Genomic DNA, 15,982 nt, shown 5'->3' on the forward strand with positions numbered 1-15,982 from the left:
CGCCTCGGCCTCCCGAAGTGCTGGGATTACAGGCATGAGCCACCGCGCCCAGCTTTTTTTTTTTTTTTTTTTTTTTTGAGTCAGGATCTCACTCTGCCTCCCAGGCTAGAGTGCAGTGGTGCGATCTCCGCTCACTTCAACCTGCACCTCCCAGGCTCAAGCAATCCTCTCACCTCAGCCTCTTGAGTATCTGGGACCACAGGCACGTGCCACCATGCCCAGCATTTTTTTTTTTTTTTTTTTTTTTGTAGAGACATGGTTTTGCTATGTGCCCAGCCTGATCTCAAACTCCTGAGCTCAGGGGATCCACCCACATCAGCCTCCCAAAGTGCTGGGATTACAGGCATGAGCCACCATGCCCTGCCCATTACCATTTTTATTTTTATTTTTATTTTTTATTTTTATTTTTGGAGACGGAGTCTCGCTCTGTCGCCCAGGCTGGAGTGCAGTGGCCAGATCTCAGCTCACTGCAAGCTCCGCCTCCCGGGTTTACGCCATTCTCCTGCCTCAGCCTAGCTGGGACTACAGGCGCCTCAGCCTAGCTGGGACTACAGGCGCCCGCCACCTCGCCCGGCTAGATTTTGTATTTTTTAGTAGAGAAGGGGTTTCACCGTGTTAGCCAGGATGGTCTCGAACTACTGACCTCGTGATTCTCCCGTCTCGACCTCCCAAAGTGCTGGGATTACAGGCTTGAGCCACCGCGCCCGGCCACCATTTTTAAATTGAGGTTTCACATCCATATTTCTCATTCGTTTTAAAAGTATTTAAAGATTTTTATAATGAAACATTTAAGATATACACAAAGATATACAATATTTAACATTTACTAGAATGCAAGCTCCAGAGGCAGAAATTTTTTTGTTTCTTCTCCAAGTGTCTCGTGTCTACAGCAGTGCATGGTACATAGTAGGCACTCAATAGTTCCTTGTTGTGTGTGTGAATTAACTACATGGGCATCAATTACCAGTTTAAGAAAAAAAAACAACATAGTTGAAGCTACCTGTACATCTCCCATATTGCAACACTTCCCTTTCTTGAAGATGTACCCATTATCCTAAATTTAGTGTTTATTATTCCCGAGCATTTCTATTTCTGTGTAGGTATCCTTAAGCAATACATAGTATTTTTTTGCAAGCTTTTAAAAATTATATCATTGGTTACATACAGTGTAATTCTTCAGCCTTTTTCTACTCAACCCTGTTTGTAAGCTTTGCTCAAATTGACATGTATACTGTAACTAGTTAGCTGATTTTCATTTCTGTATATGATTCCATAGCATGAAAATAAGTCACTTTCCCAATGGCTTACCATTATAAAGAGAGCTATGAACTTTTTGTATATGAGTCTTGGTGTACGTATGTGAATTTCTCTAGGGCATATACTTAGGAATGGAATTGCTGGCTGCATTAGAGTTCTCCAGAGGAACAGAACTAATACGATATATATATATATATATATATAGTCCCACAATAGGCTGTCTGCATGCTCTATTAACCATCACACTGGCTGATATGGCTTGGATCTGTGTCTCCACCCAAATCTCATCTTGCATAGTAATCCCATAATCCCCATGTGTCTTAGGAGGGACCTTGTGGGAGGTAACTGAATCATGGTTTCCCCCATGCTGTTCTTGTGATAGGAGTGAGTTCTCACAAGATCTGATGATTTTATAAGCGTCTGGCATTTCCCCTGCTGGCACTCATTCTCTCTCCTGCTACCCTGTGAAGAGGTGCCTTTCACCATGATTGTAAGTTTCCTGAGGGCTCCCCAGCCATGTGGAACTGTGAGTCAAACCTCTTTTCTTTATAAATTACTCAGTCTCAGGTATTTCTTCATAGCATGAGGACAGACTAATACACTGGCTCATACAATTTCTTGCATTTCCTAGGCTAAGATTCACCAAATAATCTTCAAAAGTCATTCCACCTCCATCAGCAGGGTATTGGAGTTCCAGCTGTTCTGTATAACCATAGAAAGGTTTTCTAATAGATGTGAAATGGTTTTGGTTTGCATGCCTCTTTTGCTGTTTCCATTTTCTTGGTCATTCGTGTTTCTTCTTCTTTGGATGACTTATTTCTTATTTACCCTTTTTTTTTTTTTTTTTCGCTGAGACAGTCTTGCTCTGTTGCCCAGGCTAGAGTGCAGTGGCATGATCTTGGCTCATTGCAACCTCTGCCTCCTGGGTTCAAGCAATTCTCCTGCCTCAGCACCCCCTAGCAGCTGAGATTACAGGTGCACGCCACCACTTGTGGCTAATTTTTGCATTTTTAGTAGAGATGGGGTTTTGCCATGTTGGCCAGGCTGGTCTCGAATTCCTGACCTCAGGTGATCCACCCACCTTGGCCTCCCAAAGTGCTGGGATTACAGGTATGAACCACTTGCACCCGGCCCATTTTTTCTTTTTCATTGCAGAAGTTTACAAAATATTGATATTGATCCTCAATCCATTATATGTAATTATAAATGTATATGTGAATATAGAAATACATATTTTTGCTAAATGATTTGAGAATGAGTTGCAGATATAACACATCACTTATAAATATTTCATTATGAATCTCCTAAGAACAGCATTTTCCGACATAATCACAAATTTATCATGCTCAGGGAATTTAACACTTACAAAATACTGTTGTCTAATACATAGTTAATAATAATGTTTATAATTGTTTATATTTTGTAAATCCAGGACCCAGTCAAGGTTTATATAGTGCATTTAGCTTTCATGTCTCTATTCTCCTTTGGTGTAGAATAGTTCCTCCATGTTTTATGTTTTTTTCTTGTGATATTAGTATTTTCAATGAGTTGAACAGCTGCTTTGCAGAGTATTTCTCCCTCAATTTAAATTTGTCTGATAATTTTCTCATCAATAAATTTAGGACAGGCATTTCTGACAGGACTAGCACATGGGTGAGGCTGTTTTTTTTCAGTACCTCATATTAGGTTTTATTTATTTTTTTCAGACGGAGTCTTGCTCTGTCGCCCAGGCTGGAGTGCAATGGTGTGATCTCAGCTCACTGCAACCTCTGCCTCCTGGGTGGGTTCAAGCAATTCTCCTGACTCCCAAGTAGCTGGGACTACAGGTGACACCACCATACCCAGCTAATTTTTGCATTTAGTAGAAACGAGATTTCACCATATTGATCAGGCTGGTCTCGAACTCCTGACCTCAGGTGATCCGCCCACCTTGGCCTCCCAAAGTGTTGGGATTACCAGCATGAGCCACCCACGCCCAGCCTCAGTACTTCATGAGGTTTTAGATGGCCATTGTCCTGTTGTTGGTTTCCATATAAATATTAGAATTAACTGCAAAGTCATACAAGAAACTTTGCCAAGATTTTTGATTGGAATTTATTTCTATCTAGAGATTACTTGCATCTCTTTTTTAGATTAATTCCTAGGAGACGGACATGGTGGCACACACCTGGAATCCCAGCTACTTAGGAGGCGGAGGCAGGAGGATTACTTGAACCCAGGAGGTTAAGGCTGGAGTGAGCTATGATCCATTACTGCATTCCAGCCTTGGTGACAGAGGGAAAACAAACAAACAAAATAAATATTTAAATCAATTTATTTCTAAGTACCTTATATTTTCTGTGACATATAAATCTTTTGTATTTAAAGATTTGTTTTGTTTTTATGGTAAATGGTACCTTTGTAAAAATTATACTTTCTAGCCATTTGTGGCTAGAGATTACTTATTTATATTATTTCCAGCAGTTCCTTTTTTATAAACTAAATTTTGTTTATATTAATCGAAACTTAAGACAGATAATGACACACAATGAAAAGTCCTCCTCTAACCCCTAACCCTGGCCATCTGATTCTTTCCAGAGGTAATCAGTACAACCAGTTTCTTGCATACTCTCCCAGAACTATTTTAAACAGATATAAGTAAATCGTGTACTTATATTTTATATATGTTACCATTAAATAAATGGCAGGCCTAGTAACAGAAATAAAAGTCACATGGAAGGGCTATTGTAGGAAGGACAGTTTGGTTGCATAATCAGATGTTTGTAATGATTACAATGTAATAACTTCACAAACACTCAGGAAAAAGCAAATTATTTAATGGAAAATTCCAAAATACATGAGAGTCATTTCCATTCAATATACTTTGTTACAACAATTCCATGTGCTTAGAAAAAGGAAATTAGATTCTTTGTAGACTAGCTGGGCAACATCGTGAAGCCCTGTCTCTACAAAAAATACAAAAAATTAGCTGGGCGTGGTGGCATGTGCCTGCAGTTTCAGCCACCTGAGAGGCTGAGGTAGGGGGGTCACCTAAGCCTGGGAAGTCAAGGCTGCAGTGAGCCATGATTGTGCCACTGCACTCCAGCCTGGGTGACAGAGCAAGACCCTGTCTCAAAAAACAAAACCCAGCAAGACCACAGTCTTTTAACTTGTGAAACCCCTTTACTCTTCTTTCAGTGCATACAGCACGTCGTCCTGGCTGACGTTGAGCCGCACCCGAAGGAGCAGATCGTTCCTGCTGGGCTCCACAAGCAGGAGGCGACAGGAGCCCAGGTGAGAACACACGGCCATGGTCTCTGACACAGTGGGGTACGACAGCCCCTCCATTCTGCACAGTGCCACATGTTGACTATATATCTAGACACAAATAGCAAGGCAAAGGTTAAGAGGAAATACAATCCTGGGGCTTTTTCTATTCCTTTCTTTCTTCATTTGGGAAAATCAGACACATGGGCCCCAAGATATCAGACACTCCAGAAGGCATCAGTTGGTGCCCCAGTGGTACACAAAATGCAGAGGCAGAATGGAATGCTAGCCTTGGAATCAGAAAACAGCAGGCCTGAATCCTGGTGCTACCACTTACCTAAATATGTAAACCTGGGCAAGTTACTGCACTCTTTTGAGCTTCAATTTTATCTATAAAATACACTGTACCTCCCTTGTGAGATAATGGATATAAAATGACTAGTAACTCTCACTGGTGATACAGATAGTCTTGTCTCCAAGGGCTGAGTTCCACAATTGAGATTGTCAAAATTCAAGTCAAATTTTGCTACAAGGCCACTTTCCTTATCAGGTACAGTGAGCAAATGCCAAGGCATGACCCTTGGAAAAGCACAAAGGCCCAGAGAGAAAACTGAATAAAGAAATAAAGGGAGGCAGGAGGATAGCTGGAAACACAGATTCCTATCCTAACGTTCTCCACTGGGTCAACTAAGTCTGGAGCATTTCTGGTCACTTTCCATTCTTTTTTTTTTTTTTTTTTTTTTTTTTTGAGACGGAGTCTCGCTCTGTCGCCCAGGCTGGAGTACAGTGGCCGGATCTCAGCTCACTGCAAGCTCCGCCTCCCGGGTTTATGCCATTCTCCTGCCTCAGCCTCCCGAGTAGCTGGGACTACAGGCGCCCGCCACCTCGCCCGGCTAGTTTTTTGTATTTTTTAGTAGAGACGGGGTTTCACCGTGTTAGCCAGGATGGTCTCGATCTCCTGACCTCGTGATCCGCCCGTCTCGGCCTCCCAAAGTGCTGGGATTACAGGCTTGAGCCACCGCGCCCGGCCCACTTTCCATTCTTAATATCTATGAGTCCATCTCCGTCCCAGTCCCAAGACTGGGAGCTTGTCAGGAACAGGGATGTTAACCAGATCAGCTTGGGGTTCAAGGATCCATCACAGTTAATTGCACACTGCAGATGTTCAGGAATTGTTTACAAACTAAAATGAAAGTGACTCTCTGCAGAAAAGCTATCTCAGACTGTAGGAGGAGAACGGTAATGGGCACAACATGACCAGTAACTAAAATTTTAAACAAGAATTTACAACCAACCCAATAAATAAGTATCTGAAAGGAAAATGTTTTCCTGACTTATTTTAGTTAAATAAAGATGTCTAAAACATACACACACAGACATACACACTCTCAGGTACACACTCATAAACACCTTTAACAATTCATCTTCCAAGGCAGCCAATTACCTAGAGAGACCAGTCTTAAGTAAACTAACAAATCACAAGCCCTACTGATTCCTCTCACTTGATCTAATAGAACTATGCCCATGTAGGGATTGGATTGATCTGTGATTTGCTCTCAAATATGGCCTCATTCTGAAAGCCTTGACTCCACTACAACATAAGCTGTAATCAGGGAGTAATTTTGTCTTACTCATCTCATTCTTTGAACAGTGTCTGGCACACAGGCCTTCAATCTAACATGCAGAACCAGTCGCTAAAGGTCTCTGGCTCATGCAGCTCTATAAAATGTCCCATTAAAGTAGGTGCCAGTCTGATATTCTTTCACATAGACTAGGTGGCACAAAATAGAGACTGTCACACATTCATGGAAATTTCCACGTATTTTAAAAGTGCAAGTCCAAAATCTAGAACGATTTGAAAAGAGGAGATCACCTGCTGGAATGTGGCTTCCTCCAGTCCTGATCGACGGAACTCTGCAAGGATGGCTCTCAGGAAGCTCTGTTCCAGAACAGAGGAATTTCTTAAAGGAAACGAGCAGATGTGAGTTTTTTTAGTGGCTGTAACCCCAGCCCAGAGGAAAGCCAAAGAAAGCTTTTCTGTGTCTTTAGAAAAGAGAAAACCTGGGAAATAATTTCTCCTATATTACGTGGTAAGGTTCCCCCTGACCCCCAAACTCTCAAACTGATACAGAAAATGTCACTGCGGAAGTGAGGAAACATAGCAACTACATCTGGAAATACACTGGTCACTCAGAAATACCCGTGCCCTCATTTCATGAGCTGGGCGCATCATTCAGTGTGAGAGAAGCAGCTGCTTCTTTTTATTTGTTCCTATCATAGCACTTTTACGCCCTAAACACCTATAATATAGCTCAATAAGTGGCAAATATTCTATTATCCTAGGGTTATATTTCTGTCTCCCTGACTAGATAATGTCCCTATGAAAAAGAACCATGTTATTAGTAAGTGCAGGTTGAATGAATAAAAGCTTAGAAAGGGAAACATGTTTCTACAGCCTTCCAGAAAGGCTCAGGAAGTGGAGCATCTTACTTGATGGCCGTGATGTATGATGACGAAAACATCTCATCCACAGCTTCCATGGAGTGGGCTATGGTGACCAGGCCAGGGGAGTCAGGCTTCTGCTGGGAGAACTCACAGATCTCTGTGGCACGCCTGCAGATGTCCAGGCACCGTCGTGCATCTCCAGAGAGTGCTGCTACCTACAAGAGGGAATATTTTATTCCTGAGGCCACCTTAGCCCAGAAGAACCAACAAATTCTGTATTCAACTAAAAAGAAAAGGTAGTGCTGGCAATGGACGTAAGCATAAAGTTAAGTACTTAGCCCTGGCAGGGAACCTTGAGGAAGAACAGAAATGAATTCTTATATTGTACATGGGACTCTAATCCTCTAGTCCAAACCTCTGTCTTGGTTTTACAGTTAACTCCACAGTGGACAACGCAGAAATTATCAGTTTTACTATTCAGGAAATGAAGTCTAAAATCAGAGACCCTTGGTTCAAGATCATTATTGAAGCATTTGCAGAGTTCTCACTCTTGCACAGAGAGAGATGTGTGCCCCCAGAAGCAGCCAGCCAAAGCCAAGAGGCTGAGGTGCAGCCTATCTGGAGATAAAGCCATAGCCAGGCACCCCTTCAGCACGTGGTGAATTTGGGGTCGGATTGGTCAATGGCCAAGAGGCCCAGAATCAAGAATGGAGGAAAGGGCTGGGCGCGGTGGCTCACACCTGTAATCCCAGAACTTTGGGAGGCCAGGGTGGGCAGATCACCTGAGGTCAGGAGTTTGAGACCAGCCTGGCCAACATGGTGAAACTCCATCTCTACTAAAAACAAAAATTAGCCAGGGCCGGGGGTGTGGTGAGTCACACCTGTAATCCCAGCACTTTGGGAGGCCCAGGCAGGTGGATCACTTGAGGTCAGGAGTTAAAGACCAGCCTGACAAACATGGTGAAACCCTATCTCTACTAAAAATACAAAAATTAGCCAGGCGTGGTGGTACGCGCCTGTAATCCCAGCTACTGGGGAGGCTGAGGCAGGAGAATCGCTTGTACCTGGGAGGTGGTGGTTGCATTGAGCCAAGATCACACCACTGCACTCCAGCCTGGGTGACAAAGCTAGAGTCCGTCTTAAAAAAAAAAAAAAAATCACTTTTCAAGTAACCCAAGACACAAACGTGACTACTGGCTTATATTTTTCCCTTCCTCTAATCCCCCACATTGAACTGGTAAGGGTGTCCTGTAGACCTTCCTGCTTCATCAGTTCTCCTCCCCTCCCATCACCACCTGTACAGCCTGGTGAAGAGGCACCTTCTGTGGTGAATCATGGATTCAAGAAGTACTGCAGGGGCCTCAGGACAAAGTGAAAGGGGAACTCCAGGGGGTAAGGAAACACCTAAACCAGTCTGACCCTGAGGGTATCAGTGACACTTGGTGACCCTATGCCTCCCTTCGGGCTGCTGCTCGGACAAAGGAGACACAAGAAAAAGCTAAGGCCCAGTCAACATGGAACCTAACAGGACATCCCGCATGCACCTGAAAGTTGACCTCCACTTCAGCCTCAGTACAGGGTGAGTGAGACCCATCACACAGAAGGGATGGCAGGGAAAACGGCCTACCTGACCGTGGTGCTAGGTGGATGTGGGCACACACAAAAAACTTGGGTTTTATTTATTTATTTATTTATTTGAGACAGAGTTTCACTCTTGTTGCCAAGGCTGGAGTGCAATGGTGCGATCTCGGCTCACTGCAACCTCCACCTTCCAGGTTCAAGTGATTCTCCTGCCTCAGCCTCCCGAGTAGCTGGGATTACAGGCACCCACCACCACACCCGGCTAATTTTTTGTATTTTTAGTAGAGCTCGGGTTTCACCATGTTGGCCAGGCTGGTCTTGAACTCCTGACCTCAGGTGATCTGCCCGCTTTGGCCTCCCAAAATGCTGGGATTACAGGCGTGACCCACTGCGCTGAGCTGAGTTTTTGTTGTTTTTTTGTGTGTTTGTTTGAGAGAGGGTCTTTCTTTGTCACCCAGGCTGGAGTGCAGTGGCATGATCATGGCTCACTGCAGCCTCAACCTCCTGGGCTCAAGCAATCCTCCCACCTCAGCTTCCCAAGTAGCTGGAACTACAGGTACATGCCATCACATTGGGCTAATTTTTAAATTTTCTGTAGAGACAGGGTTTTAATATGTTGTCCAGGCTGGTGTCAAACTCCCCTACTCAAGTGATCCCCTCACCTTGGCCTCCCAAAGTGCTGGGATTATAGGCATGAGGCACCCCACCCGGACACTCCCCTGAGGTTTTACAACCATAAGCCCTCGCTTGGATTTGGAGCCCAAATTTATGTTGTCTTTCCTACAATTCTCAAGTGGAGAATTTTATTTTAAAAATGGTAACAATTGGTAGTGCCCCTAGATAATAGAAGCAAAAAAAAAAAAAAAAAAAATTCTAAATGAATTCAACTTCAACCCAGGCCCCAATTAACTAACAAATAAAGCACGCTGAATCCCAAGCATATAGTAAAAATAAAATAAAAACCAAGACACAAAAATAAGAAAACCAAGCCACATATGCATGGGAACCAGGATAATCAATGGTTATCAGAATCAGACCCCTAAAGACTTCAGATATCATAATTATAAGATATAGAATATAAAACGGATTCGCTTCATTACGTGTAAAGAAATAAGAGAGGGCTTTGAAACCATGGGCAAGAGATTTGAGGAAGAGCAGCATCCAAATCTGATGCCTTCTGAATCTTTGTTAAAAAAAAAACCGGGCCGGGGCCGGGGCCAGGCACAGTGGCTCACGCCTGTAATGCCAGCACTTTGGGAGGCTGAAGCGGGCGGATCACGAGGTCAGGAGATAGAGACCATCCTGGCTAACATGGTGAAACCCCATCTCTACTAAAAATACAAAAAATTAGCTGGGTGTGATGGCACATGCCTGTAGTTCCAGCTACTTGGGAGACTGAGGCAGGAGAATTGCTTGAACCCAGAGGTGGAGGTTGCAGTGAGCTGAGATCGCATCACTGCACTCCAGCCTGGGCAACAAAGCAAGACTGTCTCAAACAAACAAACAAACAAACAAACAAACAAACAAACACAACTCTGGCCAGGCGCAGTGGCTCACGCCTATAATCCTTTAACTTTGGGAGGCCAAGGCAGGCAGATCACTTGAGGTCAGGAGTTCAAGACCAGCCTGGCCAGCATGATGAAACCCCACCTCTACTAAAAATACAAAAATTAGCCAGGTGTGGTGGTGCCTGCCTGTAGTCCCAGCTACTCAGGAGGCTGAGGCAGGAGAATTGCTTGAACCTGGGAGGTGGAGGTTGCAGTGAGCAAAGATTGAGCTGCTACACTCCAGCCTGGGCAACAGAGCAAGACTCTGTCTCAAAAAACAATGACAACAACCACTACCCACCCCAAAACTCTAAAAGGAAGGGAAGCAACAGAAGATTTAAAAATATAATTCTGCAAGTTAGTGCCAGGCACGGTGGCTCACACCTGTAATCCCAGCACTTGGGAGGCCGAGGAGGGCGGATCACAAGGTAAGGAGATCGAGACCATCCTAGCTAACACGGTGAAATCCCATCTCTATTAAAAATACAAAAAATTAGCCGGCACGTTGGCGGGCACCTGTAGTCCTAGCTACTCAGGAGGCTGAGGCAGGAGAATTCAGGCATGAACCCGGGAGGTGGAGGTTGCAGTGAGCCGAGATTGTGCCACTGCACTCTAGCCTGGGTGACAGAGTGAGACTCCATATCAACATAACAATAATAATAATAATAATAATAATAATGATAATAATAATTCTGCAAGTTAGAAAGACGTGGAAGAGTAGCGGTTAGTGTAGTGGACTGCAGAAAGCCAAATCCTAAACCTATATTGACGAATCCAAGAAATCTAACTTACATTAAAAATCTTCAAAATGCTCAGGATTTAATGGTGCTGGAACTAGAGGTAAAGGGGGGGTTGTTGAGCTAAAGTAGGGAATTTTTTTTTTGAGATGGAGTCTCGCTCTGTCTCCCAGGCTGGAGTGCAGTGGCGCAATCTCAGCTCACTGCAACCTCGGCCTCCCAGGTTCAAGCAATTCTCCTGCCTCAGCCTCCCTCGTAGCTGGGACTACAGGCTCAAGCCACCACGCCTGGCTAATTTTTTGTATTTTTAGTAGAGATGGAGTTTCACGGTGTTAGCCAGGATGGTCTTGATCTCCTGACCTCATGATCTGCCTGCCTTGGCCTCCCAAAGTGCTGGGATTACAGGCGTGAGCTGGCCAAAAGTAGGGAATATTAAGTTGTGGTTGAAAATTTTAAAAAGTTGGAAGATGTTATGAAACTAAATGTAAGATGCTTTAGATCAGGAAACAACAAAATATGGCTCACCATCTTTTTATAAATAAAGTTTTATTGGCTGTAATCCCAGCACTTTGGGAGGCCAAGGAGGGTGGATCATCTGAGGTCAGGAGTTCAAGACCAGCCTGGGCAATAAACATGGTAAAACCCTGTCTCTACTAAAAATACAAAATTAGCCGGGTGTGGTGGCGCATGACTATAATCCCAGCTACTTGGGAGGCTGAGGCAGCAGAATCGCCTGAACCCAGGAGGCAGAGGTTGCAGTGAGCTGAGATCGCACCATTACACTCCAGCCTGGGTGACAAGAGTGAAACTCTGTCTCAAAAAAAAAAAAAAAAAAGAAAAGTTTGCTGACCTTTGTCCTAGATCCTTCCTCTATTTCACACTGTTGGGTGAACATACGGCCCACTGAGGGAGGCTCTGTTAGAAAAGCTGGGGCCATGGCAATTTGTACTTTTCCCATCAAACTCTTTGCCCTAAAGTTTACTCCTCTTCTACCAAGGTAGGCAATCAGAAATTTGCCAGGCACAGTGGCTCACGCCTGTAGTCCCAGCACTTTGGGAGGCCGAGGTGGATGGATCAGGAGGTCAAGAGATTGAGACCAGCCTGGCCAACATGGTGAAATCCTGTCTCTACTAAAAATACAAAAATTAGCTGGGCGTGGTGGCATGTGCCTGTAGTCCCAGCTACTCGGGGGCTGAGGCAGGAGAATCGCTTGAACCCAGGAGGCGGAGGGTGTGGTGAGCCAAGATCGCGCCACTGCACTCCAGCCTGGTGACAGAGCGAGACTCTGTCTCAAAAAAAAAAAAAAGGAAATTTATTCTCAGGCAAAGTTTAAAGTCTCTGGTCCTAGGAATGCTAGGCATTATTGTAGAAGGTGTCCCTTACCAAAAATAGATGATTACTATATGCATGCCAAACTGGAAGACCTCTTCTGCACCTGGCACCAGCCCCTCATTCCCAGAACACTGCCCTCCCTCCAGACAGGACAGGGGAAGCATACTGAGAAATCTGACCATCTCCATGGGAAAGGAGAAAAGACAGTGATACAGGCCCACTCAGATCATCCCACAGCAAAGCTTATAGTGAATAAGCCCCACTTACATGTTCAGAGCCAGCTGTTTAATCTCCACCCTTACACCTGAGAGGACAACCAAGACAACTTCGGAAAGTCTCTAACAATGCAAGATAGAGACCAAAATCAACCGACAGAAGCATCTTGGAGGAAAAAGGGAGAGGACAATCTCAATACATAGGATAGCACTGGCCAGGTGCAGTGGCTTGCTCCTGTAATCCCAGCACTTTGGGAGGCCAAGGTGGGTGGATCACCTGAGGTCAGGAGTTCAAGACCAGTCTGGTCAACATGGCGAAATCCCATCTCTACTAAAAGTACAAAAATTAGCCAGGTGTGGTGGCACACACCTGTAATCCCAGATACTCGGGAGGCTGAGGAAAGAGAATTGCTTGAACCCAGAAGGCGGAGGTTGCAGTGAGCTGAGATCATGCCACTGAACTCTAGGCTGGGCAACAGAGGGAAACTGTTTCAAAAAAAAAAAAGGTTGGCATAAAAAAGGATCATTCGGAGAAAAGAAAAAGACTCTTAGACTATGCATAACAGCAAAAGTGAAAAACTTTACCCATAAAATGCCTAGATGATAACTTTGAGGATCTCCCTCCTGGAAAGCAAAGCCTGGAGACAGGCACACAGTTGGCTCACCTCTGACCCCAGTCCCTAATATAGTAGCCAATTTTGAGCAGGAGTCACAGTCATGTGCTGCTGCTACAGCCACTCAGGGTGAACAGTGTGTCGGCAAGAGGAAACTAGAAATAAGTTTATAATTCTTTTATGTGCTGAAATACTTGTGGATGTACGGTTTTTCTTTCTTTCTTTCAGCTTGAGGCAGACTTTTAACCTACTTTGTTCCTCAGCAGCCAGGGAGACTGGTCTGTGGTGAACTCTCAGGGAGCATTCTCCTATTAGACTTAGAGGGGAGGGGCATCTAATAACTTGAATCTAGCCTGGAGAGTGTGCCTTGCTGGGCATGTTATAGACATGGTCTTGTTATATTTTCACAATGACCCTATGAGGTAAGTACTCCCATTCTTCTTCAGAGAAGAAAACTGAGGCTCAGGAAATTTTTAAGCAACTTTGCTATAACCTTCTGCATGCCCACTAAGCGTTAGAGCCAGAACTTGGACCAGGTTTGTCTACCTGACCATATTGTCCCTTTCATCATGCAAAACTGCTTGCTCCCTGGATCAATTCATATTAGCTTGCATATAAACCCACAATACTTATGGCCCTCTAATCAATCATAAAATAACAAGGCTAAGGAATTTCTTGGAATCTTGTCTCTCTTTTTTTATGTTTATAGGACTTTCTAACTTTCTCTCCATCCTCAGAGCATCATACCAAGCATACAGGGCCTCATACCAAGCAGGTACTCAGAAAGATGTGCTGACTGATTTATGGGTGCAGGACTTACCTTCCTGGCTACCAGCTGGATGGCATCATCCTCAAAGGCCTTTAGCTGCTTGAGCCGGGACCTTAGGATCTGCTGTAGCTGGCTATATGTGTAGGGCTGGAAGGACATCCTGGTAAGACCCTGGGGAGCCAAAACAACAGAGGAGTAAGTTCGTTGATTGCCCATTGATTATCCAGGTGGAAAGTCACCCTTGGGCCCCCAAACCCAATTCCCAGGTCCCATATAACAAATTGCACATTTCATACCTAGACTACCACTGCCTTTACTGACGATGACCAGTGGTGTCCTGCAGGGCAGTAGTTCTCGAACGATTTTTTCATTTCATTTAAGGACCTCTGATTCTTTTTTCTTCTTTTCCTTTTTCTTTTGAGCCTGTTGCCCAGGCTGGAGTGCAGTGGCATGATCTCGGCTCACTGCAAGCTCCACGTCCTGGGTTCATGCCATTCTCCTGTCTCAGCCTCCCAAGTAGCTGGGACTACAGGCACCCACCACCACACCCAGATATATTTTTTGTATTTTTAGTAGAGACAGGGTTTCACCATGTTAGCCAGGATGGTCTCGATCTCCTGACCTCGTGATCCACCTGCCTCGGCCTCCCAAAGTGCTGGGATTACAGGTGTGAGCGACTATGCCCGGCCTAAGCTGGGATTACAGGCATGAGCCACCGTGCCCAGTCTAAGGACCTTTGATTCTATCAGAATCATTTGGAAGTAGATAAAAGTTGAGGTGCTTTAACTGAAGTAGGTGAGAGAATCTTCAGATCTATGCTATACATTGTCACTGCACTTGGCTTCACTTACCAGGCTCTTCATGATTTCTTGTTGTGCTTCCTGCTGAACTGCAGGGCCCGTGAGGGCAGACATTGCATCTCCCTGGTTTATTGCACTATTCCAAGCACCTAACACTGCCTGGCAGGTTATAAGTGCTAAAACTTTTTTTTTTTGAGACAGAGTTTCGCTCTTGTTGCCCAGGCTGGAGTGCAGTGGCGTGATCTTGGCTCACTGCAACCTCCGCCTCCTGGGTTCAAGCGATTCTCCCGCCACAGCCTCCCAAGTAGCTGGGACTACAGGCATGTGCCACCACACCTGGCTAATTTTTGTATGTTTAGTAGAGATGGGGTTTCTCCATGTTGGTCAGGCTGGTCTCGAACTCCTGACCTCAGGTGATCCGCCAGCCTTGGCCTCCCAAAGTACTGGGATTATAGGCGTGAGCCACTGTGCCCAGCTTAAAACATTTGTTAAAATAATTAAACCTCCATGGCTTGGTGCAGTTTAAAAGTCCACGGGTAGCAGAACACCAAGATACGATGTTTGCAGAAAATCATGCAATGTTGATATATTCTAACATAGAAACTATAAGCATTGCAGAAATCACATTTCTTAATGTACCATTTCAGTATTCATTTTTGCAGAACTTTTTTTGGGGGGGATGGAGTCTGGCTCTGTTGCCAGGCTGGAGTGCAGTGGCATGATCTCAACTCACTGCAACCTCTGCCTCTGGAGTTCAAGCAATTCTCCTGCCTCAGCTTCCTGAGTAAGTGGAACTACAGGTGTGCACCACCACACCTGGCTAATTTTTGTATTTTTAGTAGAGATGGGGTTTTGCCGTGTTGGCCAGGCTGGTCTTGAACTCCTGACCTCAAGTGGTCCCCCCACCTTGGCCTCCCAAAGTGCTGAGTTTACAGACGTGAGCCACCACACCTGGACCATTTTTGCAGAACTTCTTGGCCAAGCTTACAGATCTGCAATAACAGCATGGGAACTGCCCTAGAACCTACCAGTCGGCTGGACACCCGGTTCAGCATGATTCGCTCTGGCAGGTCCATTGTGTTGGCAATTGTCAGGACCACAAGCCGGGCCTCCTTATGAGTGGGCCAGTCAAAGAGATTGTACATTATGTCTTGTTTGTGAGTCCACAGAAGGTCGAGCTGCCAGGGAAAAGGAGAGAGATGCAGAGTCAATCACAGAGACTGAGCTGGGGCTTCAGAATGAAGACCTATAACCACTGCTTTAGGTGCATGTTTCCCAGATCATAGCACCAAAGCAGTCCATTGACACATGCCTCTCAGCACCAGAAAATGGCTCATAAGAATAGAGAAAGGAGCCAGGACTTTCCTCCCTTCCACCCAGCACTTGCTCCTAAAACGTAAGGACAGCCCCATTTCTTCTCCTATCCTCCCATGGGCACC

General features: G+C 44.9%; 1 protein-coding gene across 2 annotated transcripts in view; it reads right to left on the minus strand.

The window, feature by feature from the left end:
* Positions 1-4,052: 4,052 nt before the first annotated feature.
* The window catches only part of ORC1 (origin recognition complex subunit 1), a 32,537-nt gene continuing 20,607 nt past the window's right edge, over positions 4,053-15,982 (minus strand). Inside the window, exons 13-17 of one of the 2 annotated variants that reach the window (XM_009208625.2) lie at positions 15,572-15,721; positions 13,795-13,914; positions 6,994-7,163; positions 6,377-6,464; positions 4,053-4,614 (exon numbers count right to left, since the gene is read on the minus strand). In XM_009208625.2, the coding sequence (XP_009206889.2) occupies positions 4,420-4,614; positions 6,377-6,464; positions 6,994-7,163; positions 13,795-13,914; positions 15,572-15,721 (723 nt within the window). In that variant the 3' untranslated portion in view covers positions 4,053-4,419. Of the gene's footprint in view, positions 4,615-6,376; positions 6,465-6,993; positions 7,164-12,412; positions 12,484-13,794; positions 13,915-15,571; positions 15,722-15,982 lie in introns of those variants that run through there. The other variant, XM_017961535.3, reaches the window with a different exon arrangement.

Source organism: Papio anubis, chromosome 1 (assembly GCF_008728515.1).
Source record: "Papio anubis isolate 15944 chromosome 1, Panubis1.0, whole genome shotgun sequence".
Lineage (NCBI taxonomy): Eukaryota > Metazoa > Chordata > Mammalia > Primates > Cercopithecidae > Papio > Papio anubis.